The 16,321-nt window shown below is 39.8% G+C and overlaps 1 protein-coding gene across 1 annotated transcript in view; it reads left to right on the top strand.

The window, feature by feature from the left end:
* The window catches only part of smurf2 (SMAD specific E3 ubiquitin protein ligase 2), a 157,023-nt gene that overhangs the window by 82,283 nt on the left and 58,419 nt on the right, over positions 1-16,321 (top strand). Inside the window, exon 4 of the mRNA XM_034189734.1 lies at positions 13,574-13,707. Within this exon, the coding sequence (XP_034045625.1) occupies positions 13,574-13,707 (134 nt within the window). The remainder of the gene's footprint in view (positions 1-13,573; positions 13,708-16,321) is intronic.

The following is a 16,321-nucleotide window of genomic DNA, read 5'->3' as shown; positions in this document are numbered from 1 at the left end:
CAAACTCAGCCTGTTTGCGTGGATTTTTTTGATCTGTGTGAGAGGGCAGCTTCAATGGGCTCAGGCACCTTACATAGGCCAAAATTAATCTTTTGTGTGGATATAATTAATTATTTTGCCACAAGCAACTGTTGAATTTGAAACAACAAAAAAGTTGTGTAATTTCCGATGGTACTTGAATGCAGCATCAGCGGCAGCAGGAGCTACTGCGTGCGCTTATTATTTTTATTAAATATAACAATCTGAGTGTAGGAATGATAATCCAGTCCTTCTGTACATGTGGCAACAGGTAGATGAATCAAAATGATGATATAAAGAGCTGTTCTGGAAGGCAGAATTCACGTTGTGGATCAGTGATCAGCTGGTGGAATAACCGCACATGTGAGTCAATGCGCGCGTTCACACATTCAAACATTTTTACACTTATATTTATATTTATTCTCCCTTTTGACAGTTTTCTGTTATAAATACATATATATGGCTTCAAACATAATACAGTGATACAACAGTGACCACGGCGCACTTTTTTTTTTTTTTAATTGGAGGAAGACGGAGCGCGCAGCGTGTCAACAGACAGTGTGGATTCTGATAATGATGGACATGATCCCTCTTTTGTTCTGGACGAGGAACCAGAGCAGGTGGTCCACTGACATACACACAGATCTCCACAGATTCTGTTTGCAGTTTCTCCAGGACTCAGGTACTATGAGCTCCGTCCCAGCGTCGAGTCCTGGAACGCAGAGATGCAGACACACTGCTCCAGCTGTGAATGAATGAATGAATGAAAACTGTTTATTTCGAACATTTGATACAACAACAATTACAAGATAGATCAGTAAAGACAACAACAAAAAAGTTCCTACTGTGTACCCAACATGTCCGAAAAGGGGTAGGGTGAAGCATCAGCTTATTTATACCTACCCCTTCTTCCCCACAACCAGTAATACCCTTTGCCACATATACACATAGATTCCTACACACCTAAACTGATATCAATATATATATACACAAACATAAATATACACCTACACATACCTACTTACATACAAAATACTATATATTTACAAGCCGAAGCAAAAAACAAAAACACCCTAACCCTCATTACCCTTCCTCCTCCCTGTACCTAGAAAAAAACATATTTTTGTACCGCTGTTTGAACTGGTTCATGCTTGGACATTGCTTGAGCCCCACTCCCAATCTGTTCCACATCCTCACCCCACAGACAGAAATACAGAAACCTTTTAATGTTGTTCGTGCCCACTGATGCTTTAAATTAAATTTCCCCCTCAGACTGCAATCCCCTGATCTGTTAAAAAACATATGTTTAATATTTGCTGGAAGTAAATTGTTTATTGCTTTATACACGATTTGTACTGTTTGAAAATGAACCAAGTCTGTGAATTTTAAGAATTTGGATTGTAAGAATAGTGGATTTGTATGATCTCTATAGCCAGTATTATAAATGATTCTTATAGCTCTTTTCTGCATTACTGATAGTGATTGTGTTGTACCTTTATAAGTATTACCCCATACCTCTGCACAGTACTGTAAATATGGTAAAACCAGTGAGCAGTAAAGAATGCGGAGTGAGTTGTGGTCCAGAATATGTTTCACTTTGTTTAGAACTGAAATGCTTCTTGACAGTTTACTTTGTATATGTTTTATATGAGTCTTCCAGTTTATCTTATCATCTATTATCACCCCCAGAAACTTATTTTCATGTACCCTTTCAATATCTACCCCCTCGACTTGTAACTGAACCTGTATGTCTGTATTACAATAGCCAAATAACATGTATTTTGTTTTACTTAAGTTTAATGATAATTTGTTTCTGTCAAACCATATTTTCAATTTTCCCATTTCTATACTGATCCTCCTCAGTAACTCCTGCAAATCCCCCCCTGAACAAAAAATGCTTGTGTCATCTGCAAATAATACTAATTTTAATATTTTGGAAACATTGACAATATCATTTATATAAATTAGAAACAGTTTTGGACCCAATACTGACCCCTGTGGGACGCCACAAGCATTGTCCAAGCATGATGATGTATATTCCCCCAACTTCACAAACTGTTTTCTGTTACTTAAGTAGCTTCTCACCCAGTGCAACACCAACCCCCTAATCCCATACTGTTCAAGTTTACTGATTAATATGTCATGATTGATTGTATCAAAAGCCTTTTTAAGGTCTATAAATATTCCAACTGAATGTAATTTGTGGTCTATGGCGTTTATAATCTCCTCAACTGATTCTATTAATGCAAGTGATGTTGAACTATGTGCTCTGAATCCATATTGACTATCAGTAAGTAATTTATGTTTATTTATGAATTTGTCTAATCTATTATTGAATAACTTTTCTAATAATTTGGAGAATTGTGGAAGCAAAGAAACAGGTCTATAATTTGTGAAGTGGTGTCTATCCCCAGTCTTATACAGCGGCACAACCTTAGCTATTTTCATTTGATTGGGAAATTTACCGGTTTGAAATGACAAGTTACAGATGTATGTTAATGGTTCTACAATCCATTCAATGACCTGTTTTACCACCACCATATCAATTTCATTTAAATCGGTAGATGTTTTATATTTACAATTATTCACAATGTCTATAATTTCTTTTCCATCCACTGCTGTGAGGAACATTGAACAGGGATTTCTTTCTATGAGATTATTATCCCAATCCTCAGGTTGGGAATTGGGAATTTTTTCTGCCAAGCTTGGTCCAATATTTACAAAAAAATTATTAAAACCGTTGACTACCTCATCCTTATTTTCCTTCTTGACATTATTATCAATGAAATACTGAGGGTAATTCTGTTTTTTATTACCATTTTTGATAATGCTATTTAACATATCCAATATTCCTTTAATATTGTTTTTGTTATTATATAATATGTTACTATAATATTCCTTCCTACATACCCGTATAATATTAGTTAATCTATTTTTGTATTTCTTATATCTATTTTCTGCCTCTTTAGTCTTTAGTTTTATGAATTCTCTATACAGTGTATTTTTCTTATTACATGCATTTCGTAACCCTTTCGTCATCCATGGTCGAGCTTGGATTTTTTGTTTTCTGTAGTCTTGTTTAATTGGACAATTTTTATCATATAATGATGTAAATATTTGTAAAAAAGTTTCATATGCACTATCAACATCACTTTCACTGTATACCTTTTACCTGCAAATCCTTCTTTAGTGTGTTCATGTTTTCCTCTGTCCACACTCGCCTGTATTTTATTTTCTCCTCTGGCTGATTCCGCCGATGGTTTCTATTATAAACGATGAAAACTGGTAGATGATCACTAATGTCATTGATTAATAATCCACTCACAGTGTTATTCTCAATATCATTGCTGAATATATTATCAATTAAGGTAGCACTATGGGATGTAATTCTGCTTGGCCTGGTGATTTTTGGATATAAACTCATACTGTACATTATGCTGATAAATTCATCTGTTATTTTATGCTTATTTGGATTGAGCAGATCAATATTTAAGTCACCACAAATGAACACAGTTTTTTGATTAGTTTTTGAGAACATTTTTCCCATACAGTCAGTGAATGTTTCAATACTAGATCCTGGTGCTCTATATATACAGCTGACTAATACATTTTTGCTTTTTTCTTCACATATTTCAATAGTTATACATTCTAATAAGTTATCAATCACAGTTGTCATATTGTCTACTATTTTATAATCCATGTTCTTATCCACATACACAGCCACTCCTACTCCACTCTTATTCTTTCTGTTTACACAATTAAATTCATATCCATCCAGTTCAAAATCCATTCCTTTATCTTCATTGATCCATGTTTCTGATATAGCAATTATGTTAAATATTTTTTTAAATTGACTTAAATATTCTTTAATGATGTTAAAGTTTGCATATAGACTTCTGCTGTTGAAATGGATTATTGATAATTTGTTATCCGTTTTAATGATCCGATTAAACTGTTCATCTGTATAATAGCAACAACTGTCATTGATATTTGAGAAGAAATTATTGTCCGGGTCTATATCGTGCTCCAAGTCCAGTACATTGTGGTCTGTGTATTTAAATGTTCTCAGTTCTATTTTTCCATGATCAGCAATCCTTTGAGTTATATCCTTCTTGTCTCCAGATGTAGATGATGTAGTAGATGAATAGGTTCCTCTGGTCTTTGTCATGGTGTTGTGATGTGTTTGTGTCCTCATACCTTATTGGTCGTATTTGTCCAGATCCTCGATGTTCCTGATTACCATAACCTTCGCTTGTTCTGGTGTTCCATTCAATTTGATAAATGTTTTGCAGTTGGATGTCCATGTCTGTTGAATTTTTCCCTGCTTTTTTAAGAAACGAGCTTTCCTGGCGATGTCTGCATTTCTTTTGGTCAGATGTTCATTGATGAATACGTTTGTTCCTTTAAGTTTCCGTCCCTGTTTTAACAATTCCATTTTATGTTTTCTGTTGACAAACCTCATTATAACTGCTCGCTTGTCTCCATCCTCTCTCCTGGGCAGGGGGTGGCACGCTTCAATGTTATTACAGTCCATTTGAATACCTTTAGATTGCAGGAAGTCAGCCACCTGTTGTTCCACTGAGCTGGCCTCCTGCGCACTGGCCTCCCCTCCGCTGTCTTCTGACACCGCCCGTGCGTAGGATCGAGGTTTAATATGAATTCCTGTAATAATAACATCGTTCATCCTGGTGTACTGTTCCAACTCCACAACACGGTTCTCCAGGTACACCAGACGCCGGTCTTTCTCGGCATTCTGGATCCGGAGAGCCTTCACTTCTTCCACCAGCGCCATAATGGATTTCTGCTGCATTTTAACAACAGAGATTTCCTCAGACAAAAAGTCCAGGGACTTTTTGATATCGTCTCCCTCCTCCGCCGTCAGTGCCTTCTTCGGACCCATGGTCAGATAACTCCGCGCTGGCGCCTCGGGCCTCGGTAAAGCCGCGCCGGTGGAACTGCGCTGACGCCTCGTTCTTCAGGTGTAGCCGCGCCGGTGGATGTGCGCTGACGCCTCGGGCTTCAGGTGGAGCTGCGCCGGTGGATGTGCGCTGACGCCTCGGGCTTCAGGTGGAGCCGCGCCGGTGGATGTGCGCTGACGCCTCGGGCTTCAGGTGGAGCCGCGCCGGTGGATGTGCGCTGACGCCTCGGGCTTCAGGTGGAGCCGCGCCGGTGGATGTGCGCTGACGCCTCGGGCTTCAGGTGGAGCCGCGCCGGTGGATGTGCGCTGACGCCTCGTTCTTCAGGTGTAGCCGCGCCGGTGGATGTGCGCTGACGCCTCGGGCTTCAGGTGGAGCCGCGCCGGTGGATGTGCGCTGACGCCTCGGGCTTCAGGTGGAGCCGCGCCGGTGGATGTGCGCTGACGCCTCGGGCTTCAGGTGGAGCCGTGCCGGTGGATGTGTGCTGACGCCTCGGGCCTCAGTAAAGCCGCGCCGGTGGAACTGTGCTGACGCCTCGGGCTTCAGGTGGAGCCGCGCCGGTGGATGTGCGCTGACGCCTCGGGCCTCGGTAAAGCCGCGCCGGTGGAACTGTGCTGACGCCTCGGGCCTCGGTAAAGCCGCGCCGGTGGAACTGTGCTGACGCCTCGGGCCTCGGTAAAGCCGCGCCCTTCTTTTTTTTCCGAAAAGCACCTGGAGCCACAGCTCCAGGTGCTTTTCGTCGAGATCGTGAGCTTCGGTTTTGTTAATTTCCTCTTTCGTCCCTTTTGCGCTCTTGCTTTGCAGACTGTTCGGTGATAAAAGGTTTTTCATCCACCTTTTCTCAGTGAATTGTGACTTTTTTTAGTTTTTCCCTTCGTTCAGGAATCGTCATGTGCCGTGTGACTGGGCCCTAAGTAGCTGGCAGCTACATTGTGGATACTCGACAGGTTGGGCTGGACGGGTCACGTCAGCACAGTGCTCAGCCGCTTAAAAATCCTTTTTTTTGGTCAGTGGATTGTTGATGAGGCTTATATTGATAGCGAGCAGAAAGCTGAATGATAGATCACTGTGAACACTGATCGTAAATAAATGGGGCACTGTGACGCTAATAATGCTTTTTTAGCTTTTAAAATAAATGATTTTTTCATTTTTGTCGGTGGCTGGACAAAGCAGCAGCAGGATGGAAAATACACACGGAGCACCATATTACACCATGAGACTTATTCAAAAATGATGCAATTATTCACAAACTGTTTCTACAGTAACAAATTACAGTATTTCAAAACAAGGACATCTTATTTGAACATCCATGTGTTTGTGATGAGGGATCCACATGAAAGGAGGCAATAACAGGTCAGATTAAAGGGCTATTTACTTTGTGTGCACAGGTCTGCTTCACATGAGGGAAATGTCAATTGTTGTTAATTAAAAAGAAAGAAAATACAGGATCTATTGACTTTCTGCCTGTTTGCGGGGATTTGTTTCGGATGGAAATAACAGGTTTTGACAAAAAAATTCAAATGTCTGTTGGGTTTGGACAGGAATATGAGGCTCAAACCGAACTTTAATGCCCTCCAGATCCAAGACTGACAATCCAAGACCACTTTGGTTTACAATAAATTCAAAAATTGTCTGAGAGCTGCTGGGGAGAGACAAGTTCAAGCCAAGTGACCCCGAGACCTCCAAGCTCAAGGACAAATTCTGGTCAAGTTCACCTGCGTGTGCCTTTTACTGTTTATAAACACCCGAAAAATATTGAGTTGGTGGGTTTGGATCAGTATGCTTGAATGGTTTTGAATGAATGGAATGTTACGTTATTATAGCATTCTGCAATCTGCCTCAAAACACTGAAAAGTCCGCTGTTTTTCTTCCCAGAGCTATCATTTGTGTGAAGCACGTTTCAGTCAAGACATTAAATATAGTTTCACATAAGTTGATTTTATTGTTGTAATATTGAATGATGACATAAATGTGCGCACAGTGTGTACAGGATTACAGCTGACAGCGGAATGTTCTCCATTTAATAGTCTTATTGTTCTGATTCTCACATCTGGTACACATTTAAGGGACTTTGTCCACCTTTCTTTGGGCAAGTTACAGACATTTATCGCAGTGTTATCCATAGATTCAGTCATGTCCATGTATTTACACAGAGCCTGCATGTCCACATTAAAAGGTGCTGAACACCACAATGTTCTACATGGGTGACTTGTGGAGTTCTGAGTGCGCATGGGTCAAACATTGTAACAACGGTCTATTAAGAAGATCAGGTTTATGAGATAGTTGTCAGACCAACATATGATGAAAAGAAGAGGTGATAAATATGTCCATAAAAGAGTTATGAAAATGACAGTACAAAAGCAGGGGAAAAGAGTAATGCTGAAAAGAAAGATGTGAGGGTATAAGGGACAGGATGTAGACCGTGTGCAGGACTGGACTCTGGAGGACTATTGACCCCACAGAGAAGTGGAATAAGATGAAGACAATAAGTTCATCAATATGTTTAAGGTTTTTTTGTTTGTTTGTTTTTTGGCAGTTATCTTTGAAACTTTTGTGTGTTGATGACTGTAGGCTGTTTTTGAACGGTACATTCCCATGAAAAATATTCATCGCAGCCTTTTAACTGGTTCAATAAATAATTATTATGGATATATACTTAGACAGCACATGTTGAGTATTTGAATCTCCTGCCATTTCCTTTTAATGCTGTTTTCCTATCATCTGTGTGTCTGTGTGTGTTACTTCTCATGGCAGCTTTTAAATTTGCAGCCAGACTAATGAATTTTACTACATAAAAAGTGATCCAGATGACTGGGGTTTGGTTAGAACACTTCCCTCCCTCCATGTCTGTCTGACATAGCAGCTCTCTCAGATCACCTCCCAGACAGGCATTTGGCATTGACTCAAAATGTCCAGACGTCAAACTCACAGCCTCATTGTTTCAAATCCCTTTTGGTAAGCAGCATGATAATTGCAGTGGGATGCAGTTCCGTGAATTGTACAGATGATTAGTTGTAGACTGTGGGAGGGAGCCCACCAGAACTGATGTGCTACAACAGGTTCACCTGGTGTTTGACAAAGCCTCGGCTCACCACTGGGAATCTACTGAAATACACACACAAGCAGTCAGGGAATAATGTTTTGGCTCATCTGTTAGGTCTGTCTCCTGTCTGTGTGTTTTGTTCAGCTGTCTTAATTCTGTCTTTGGCTGTCTACATCATGTACATTTTATGGCTACAGCTATGGACTACTTTTCATCAGTTTATATGACTGTTTTTGTTTGTTTGTTTGTTTTTTAGTAATAATTGGATACCGTAGTCTCGTTTGAGGGTGGGTGCAAAAGGAGTTAAATGAAAGAGCATAATTCTACTTCTGGGGACTGCCCTCGTCTAGGGACAGATGAGGGCTGTCTTGTCTTCCCATCTCCACTGGGAACCGAAAAAACTGCACTTTTCGCAACTGCTTCAGTGATTGAAGCCAAAAACAAAACAAAACAGTACACCATTTTTCTGATTCTTTCTTCCACCTGTGAAATATAGTGAGGATTCAATCTATCCAGTCTGTAACTGATGCTGAGACCCTGATTCATGTGTTTTTCTTCTAGATTGGACTGCTGCAATGTTCTGTTTTCTGGTTTGCCGCAGTCCAGCATTAGGGGTCTCCAGTTGGTTCAAAATGCTGCTGCCAGACTTTTGACAGGAAACACCAAGTTTGACCACATTATACCCATTTTAGTTTCTTTCCACTGGCTTCCTGTCTCTGTGAGATCAGATTTTAAGGTTCTGCTCTTAACCTATAAAATTATTCACAGACTAGTACCTCCTTACTTAGCTGACCTGTTTAAACCCTACGTACCAGCCCGGGCTCTGAATTCTCAGGGCTTTGTTGTGATTTGGTGCTGTATAAATAAAATAAATTGAAAATGAATTGAATTGAGAAGTGATGCTGTGTTAGTGCAGGCTGTCCCCGGAAGTGGGCAAATCCCGCAATATGACACAGGGGTTAAAAGAGACTGCGGGTCCCTATCGGTCCATGTATTCCCGTGACCCTTAATTGGAGTATGCAATTGAAGATGAGTGAGTGAGAGTTTTGTGTATTCAATATCTAAAAACAGTAAAACAAAACAAAAAAAACCTTCATGAGAGTTTCAGCAGTGATAACGCAAAGATATTCATCTTGCATTGATCGAAAAGGAAAAAAAGATTTTAAAAAATCCTCACGTGCTACTGGTCTCAGAAATCATTATTCCTTGTGAAAGGAAAATGTTAAATGCTTATAAAATTGCTGATTTATTTTCGATCATTCAGAGCAGCACCATGGTTATTTGAAAGTAGCTATCAGTGTTTTATACTCACAGTCTCTTGTTGACAGTATATTAAAAATTTTTTGCACACGATTTCAAAAAAATTAATCAAGGGAAAATGTTTAGGGGGGAAAGTTGGCTTGGATAATGTTTGCTGAAGCAGTATTTTTATGGGAAACAAAAAATAGAAGTGCTCGAGGATAAAAAAGTTTGTTGACAGCTGGGGTTGCATGATTTGAAGAAAAAGTCCATTTGTAATTATTCTCGTAAATTATGCAATTGCAGTATGAGAAGGTCCACAAGTATTTGGACAGTGACAAACCATTTGGAGTGTCTCCTCTATGCCAAATTACTACAACTTGTGCTGACTTTTAGCTTTAATTCAAAGGGTTTAACAAAAATATCACATTAACATTTAGGCATTACAGTCAGTTTTATTCAAAGTTCCACCATTTTCAGAATCTGTAAATAATTTGACACACTGATTATTGTTTATACAAATCACTGTTCCAGCCAGGTTTCTTTAGACAGGTCAGGGGATGGATACATGAACATTTCAGTCACTTAATATGTCTTGGACTTCAGTTACCTCAGTTATTAACACAAACAGTATGGTACTGTGCAGTAAAGCTGTCTGGATTAGGCACTTCTCAAAAACTATGACTGGGCAAGAAGTAAGGACCAAGACAGCCATAACAACTCAGAATGATTAGAGAAACTGTAAATGGCTGTAATTCCTAAATCAGAACCAGAATCAAATTTATTGTCAAGTAAGTTCGCACATACAAGGAATTTGATCGGTTGTTATTGGTGCATAAACATTAAGAAAAGAAAAATGGTTGATGTGATTCATAATGACTACATGCACAAGCGTTTTTTAAATTGTTTCATTTCAACTAGATTGCGGTGGTGTAAAGAGGCCAAATTACAAAAAGGATGACATTATACAAAATACTAATGGCCTTGTCTGTATTTTCCTAGTTGCCTAGTAGCAGTTTGCACATTAAGATGTACAAAACCACTGCAAACTGTTTTTAACATATGTTTTATCAGCTGAGTTTAATGTCTGAATTAAATAAGTGGTATTAGTGTGTGTTGTAGAGATTTTCCCTTCGCTTATCAGATTTTTTCCCCCCCGAGCAGATTGCTAACCTTGGATTGTTTAGTAGATGTGGTCTTTTAATAACCTAAAGTAAAACTTATCTTTCATATGCCACAGAGGTCTAAAACCAGCTGGGTCTCATATAAATAATGTTTATTGCAGGAGCATTTTTGTGAAAAACACTAGTAGAACTGTGGGACGCCACAGATGTTGCATCCCCATTCACACCTTCATGTTGGGGTTGAGTAGAGGATTGCGAAACAGGAAAACAGATCAAATCCATGCTGGAGTTTCCCATGTGTCTTCTGGGAAACTGCAGCTGAAATTTCTCATGTTCCTTTTCTTAAAAAGAACATGAGAGTGCCACTACACCACTTCATCATGAAGCTGTATAACTGGTGCTGCATTAGACAAAACTTGCACTATGCACAGATTCTCCAGTTCAAGCTTTCCTCACTAATCTCCTTCCAGCATGGTCAAACAGTTTTTGAGAACTGCTGGCTTGACACAGATTTACAGTACCATACTGTTTATATATTGAAGTAAATGATCTCCTGAAATTCTCAAGAAAACTAGATGTAAAAGTTGGAGATGTACAGCTGGAGGCAGATGAAACTATGGTGCCATTTGATGTGACATCGTTGTTCACCTGCATCCCCACTGCTGAGGCCGTCTCAGCTGTGAGGCAGAGACTGTTGGAGGATGTGTCTCTACTTGAAAGGACCAAACTCACACCAGACCACATCTGCCAACTCTTGGAGATCTGTCTCAACACCACGTATTTCCTGTTTAGGGGGAATTACTACAGACAGATTCATGGTTGTGCGATGGGGTCTCCGGTATCCCCCATTGTGGCCTATTTGTACATGGAGCGAGTGGAGAAGACAGCCTTGACATCTTTCACGGGCATCTCTCCCAGTCACTGGTTCAGATATGTTGATGACACATGGGTTAAAATCAAGCAACAGCAAGTTGAGGACTTTACAGAACACATCAACTCGGTGGACGCCAATATCAAGTTCACACGTGAGGATGCCAGAAACAACCATTTAGCCTTCTTGGACTGTGATGTTACGATTGGAGAGAACAGGTAGCTCCAGACAGGGGTTTACAGAAAACCAACTCACACTGACCAGTATCTGCTCTTTGGCTCAAACCACCCCCTTGAACACAAGCTCGGGGTGATCAGGACGCTTCAACACAGAGCCCTACAGGTGCCCACAACTGCAGAGGGAAGGGCTAAAGAACAACAACGTGTCCGGAAAGCCCTCACAGTATGTGGGTACCCACGATGGTCCTTGGACAAAGTGCAGAAGTCCCAGAGAACAAAGAGACCAGATAGACGGAGACAAGAAGAAGAAGAGTGTCTCTCCCTTATTTAGCAGGAGTAGGGGAAAAACTACAGAGGATCTTCAGATAGCACAAAATCCCAGTTTACTTTAAACCGGTTAACACCTTGAGACAGAAATTAGTTCACCCTAAGGACATGATCCCTAGTTACAAACAGAGCAATGTAGTGTATTCTATCAGATGTCAGGAAAACTGTAACGAACACTACATAGGTGAAACGAAGCAACCTTTACACAAAAGGCTATACCAGCACCGCAGAGAGGGCGCCAGTGGACCTCAGTCTGCGGTTCATCTCCACCTTAAAGACACTAACCACACGTTTAAGGACAAGGAAGTTAAAATATTAGCCAGAGAGAAGAAATGTTTGAGAGAGGGGTCAAGGAGGCATTCTTTGTGAAACGTTTGAAACCCAGCCTTAACCGGGGAGGGGGTCTGAGACACAATTTATCCCCTGTTTACAATGGGGTACTCAGGTCAAAGGAGTTTCAGTCTTTTGTTCATGGTAATGAGTCATTCACGTCATCAAGGGAGTCTTCAGAAAGGCATCCATCCCATCATTAGAGGGACAGCTGTCCTGTCATTAGGTGTGCTGACTAAAGCACAATAGTTGCTAATTAGAGCTATTGTTTAGTCACTAGCCTATAGCAGTCTGCCTCTCAGTAGGAGGGGTCTGGTTAGGTTTAAAACTCCAGCTTTTGTTGGCTTCTGTTTATTCTTCTCTACAAGAGTCAGACAGAAGTCAGACTTCCAGAGCAAGAATTTTAGCTGAGGAAGCTTCTGTGATTTGAAGCGAAACGTCCTCGCGTCAAGCAACCCAGTCCAGTCGAAGATTCAAGCTTCTCTACTATGGAAACACCTGGACAACTGAGAGCCTACACAGAAATAGATGTAAAAGTGATTATTTAATCCTTACATTTAAAATAAATTGCCATTTTTTTACATGTTGCAGGCCATAAATGGATGTGTGAAAACAAGTTGACTACACAAAACATCAGATATCTTGTTTTCATATTGTCTGCTATGAAATAGAAGTCAAAGTAAAAGTAAGAATTACTGTTTTTTATTTTATTATTTTATTTATTTATTTTTGCATTTTTCATATGTTCTAGCCTTCTCTGATTTGGGGTTGTTTGTCATTTACTTGTTGAAACAGACAAGTTTGGCTGTGCACCAGTTTGTTGTTGTTGTTGTTTTTTTTTAAAGTATTTCTTCAGAAACAATTTACAACCACCTATATTTAATACATGCATGCATCTGGTATGGTAGTGCCTGGTTTGGGGGTGGAAGGGGGGTGGGTGGTATCATTTTGTGAGCTTGCTCACTGATCTCTTAATTTCTAGTTTAGTCTCAGTTTCACCACTTTTGATATGTGAGGACAATGTCTATGAATTTTATCAGTGATTCAGGGGATCACAGTCTGCTTGTGGTGCTCTGCCTCATACTCGGCTGCTGTGTCAGGTTCACACATTTGTGTACGCTTACAGGAAATTCCTCCCAGCCATCCTACATTCATCTTCCTCATCCTCCACCTTCTACCTGCTGTGTCTTAAATATGTCTTGGACAAAGGGTCTTCATGGTCACCTCGGTGTTGGGTGCACTGTATGTCTCTTGAAATATGAGGAATAGTAATAACTTGTATCAGGTTAACTGTAACATTTGGCATTAGTAGTACTTCTCAACAAGTTATAGCCTCCCAACATTTAAAATGTGTCTGCTATGATGAGGTAATTTAAGCAAAAGCGCTCTTTGAAATTCAGAGAAGACATTGTATCAGAAATGAATAATTGCAATGCAGACATGATTCACACATTGTCTGATGTCTGTGTAACATAGCTTCAAATTATTTTCTATAAATGACTCTTTTGTCCCTCTTTTGCCCTCAGATACATTGGAAAATCAGATTCCATCACTATTAGTGTTTGGAATCACAAGAAGATTCACAAGAAGCAAGGAGCTGGATTCCTGGGCTGTGTCCGCCTTTTATCTAACGCTATCAACCGCCTTAAAGACACAGGATGTAAGTGTTATTGATACTGAAATGTATGAATGTGTGTGCACTTGGACACATAAAATTATTACATATCATTTCTACATATATTATAACCTCTGCCCAGTTACCACTGGCACTGTAACATCTTTCATCATAGTTTTATATTTGGAAAATATTTTTGAACTGTCTGTCCTGCCATTTATTGCAATAATAGTGACATTCAGGCCGGATACTTGTTAGGTAGCCTAAACTGTAAGTGTTGGTGAATGTATGAAAAGCCCTAGAAACTTTGTTAAAGTCATATTATTAATTTCGTACACTGAGAGTAATATCGTAATGAGGTGTTCTGAATTTGTTAACTTGGAAGATGGATTAATTGGGAAAAAAAATGTTTTATTTATTATGAAATGTAATATGGTACAAAAATGTCTATAATTAGTTACTGGCTCAACATATTCAAACCAGACCTTGAAAATAAAATGGTTTGTAAAGACTTCTGGTTGGACGGGAGCGCAGCATTATGTATACATAATGAACTCTGCTCAACCCCAAGATACACATGACAACAAACCTGGAAACTAAGAATATGAGCATCGGTTCAACAAAAATGAAGAATAAAAAGTACCCGGACATTCAAGATAAAGAAACTTGCTTGACTAATGAGAGCAAGCTAACACATGAAGCTAACATGGCATCATTTCATCTCAACTCAACTCAAGCTTTATTGTCATATGCACAGTAAAGAAACACGTTTCCCTGCACAATAAAATTCTTACTTTTTGCCACACTACACTGAATGCCAAAAAGAAAGAAAGCAATATCAAAAAATAAATAAATCTAAGTACAAGTCTCAGGATAGGACATGTACATGAAAGATAAATAATCATTGTACATAAACATAACTGTGCGGTGCACTACATTCTCAAAATTAAAAACCTATGTGAAATATTCTGTGCAATGGAGTAAAATGAACATGATCAGGAAATCTCTCTGTCAGTAGTGTTTGTTCTTTAAAGTGGGGGGCTCTCAGAACAACTGTTTAACAGTCTGATTTCAAAGCAGCCTGGGTAACATTGGCATTATAGCATTCGAATGTTAATGGCTTAGGCAACCCTGTCAAAAGAGCTAAAATAATGACTAAACTTAAAAAGGAAAAGACAGATTAATTTCCTACAAGAAACTCATTTATCGAAAGCAGAACATGAGAAATTTTTAAAAAAGGGTTCAAAAATACTTTTTATAACTCACATTCCAATATTCAGAAAAGAGGAGTAGTAATACTGATGTCTAATGTAATCAAATTTGTGTGCCGAAAAGAAATAAAAGGTGGGAAATGAAAGGGGAAGTCTTAGACTCTCATCCGCTTCACGCTACAGAAATTGGGAATACTCACCAGCACCAATGTGCCTCAGGGCCTATGTAGGACTTACAGCTCCTATACCCTCAGTGACCTGCTCTGCAACTGTAGAAAAATGTCTCCTTGAAGGATTGCTGGACATGTGCAGTATTAACAAAGAACTGAGAAGTGGCATTGCTGCGTGGTGAGCTGGTTTCTTAGGGCCTACATTAAAAAAAGAAAAAGAAACCCACTGCTTTTCCTAGAAACCTGTGACACTGTTGCTTTCCTGAAGCGGCACAGGAAACCTGAACGCTGTGCCACAGCTGTGAGCAGTTTTCTTTTGCATTTCCTTTCTTTCTTGGCCACCTCCTCACCCCTTACATTCCCCTCAGTCTCCTCTAAGGACACACACACACACTAACATATAAAATGCTGTTGTGACTAACCTTCCTCTATCTCTGTCTGCTGATCCAGACAACTGGTCATTTTACACAGACATGCATAATTGTACAGCTATTTACAGTAAGTGTAAGCATTGATTTGTTGTGTTCCTTCTGTTGTGGTTTGTCTTCCCTTGTGTGTATTTATTTATTTATTTTTACCCTTTGACAGGCCTCAGGGAGACCACTGGGTTAACTGTAATATCCGTGTATAATTTTATAGGGATGGTTGTATAATGGCGGAGTACATGTTTCTTGTTATTGTGTATATGAATGCAAAAGTATGTTAATGTAAGTACTTTTCTATGGCTCAGACTGCGGGTGCATTTTTCTGTTCATTTTTACCATGTGTGTTTCTGCTGTTTTCTCTGCGGTTGCTGACCTCTGGCCAGCCTTGTCACAGTGTGACCATCCCCTGTTTAGGTCTTTGTTTAGTCTAGACAGACATCCTGCAGTGATCTGAATGACATCCAGACAACAGGCAGCAGCAGATAGTGGCATTTTTCATGTCTGCAGGCAACTTTGACTTTTTTTTTTCTTTTTTTTTTGCCTGATCACCCTTCCCCTTCCCTCTCAAATTCCCCAGACTTTAAGAACTTCAGACAAAGAGTTTCCAGACTCTGGCAGAAATTCATGTCCATGCTAAGACTGAACGGAATAGTGCAGGCTTTGTACTGAAATTTGTCAAATGTTTGACCTCTGCATTTGAACTGAGCTCTGCTCTGTACCGATTTTCTGTGAGATTTTAACAGCCTGTGGCTGTTCCACAAACCAGACCATCTGTTCCAGGGCACAGCCAAGCTGTGGTCTACAGACACAGGAATGAGAGACAGATAATGAGGGAGAGAGGAACTGACTCTGA

This window comes from Thalassophryne amazonica, chromosome 16 (genome assembly GCF_902500255.1).
Source record: "Thalassophryne amazonica chromosome 16, fThaAma1.1, whole genome shotgun sequence".
Taxonomy (NCBI): Eukaryota; Metazoa; Chordata; class Actinopteri; order Batrachoidiformes; family Batrachoididae; genus Thalassophryne; species Thalassophryne amazonica.
This window is presented reverse-complemented; position numbering and strand designations above follow the sequence as displayed.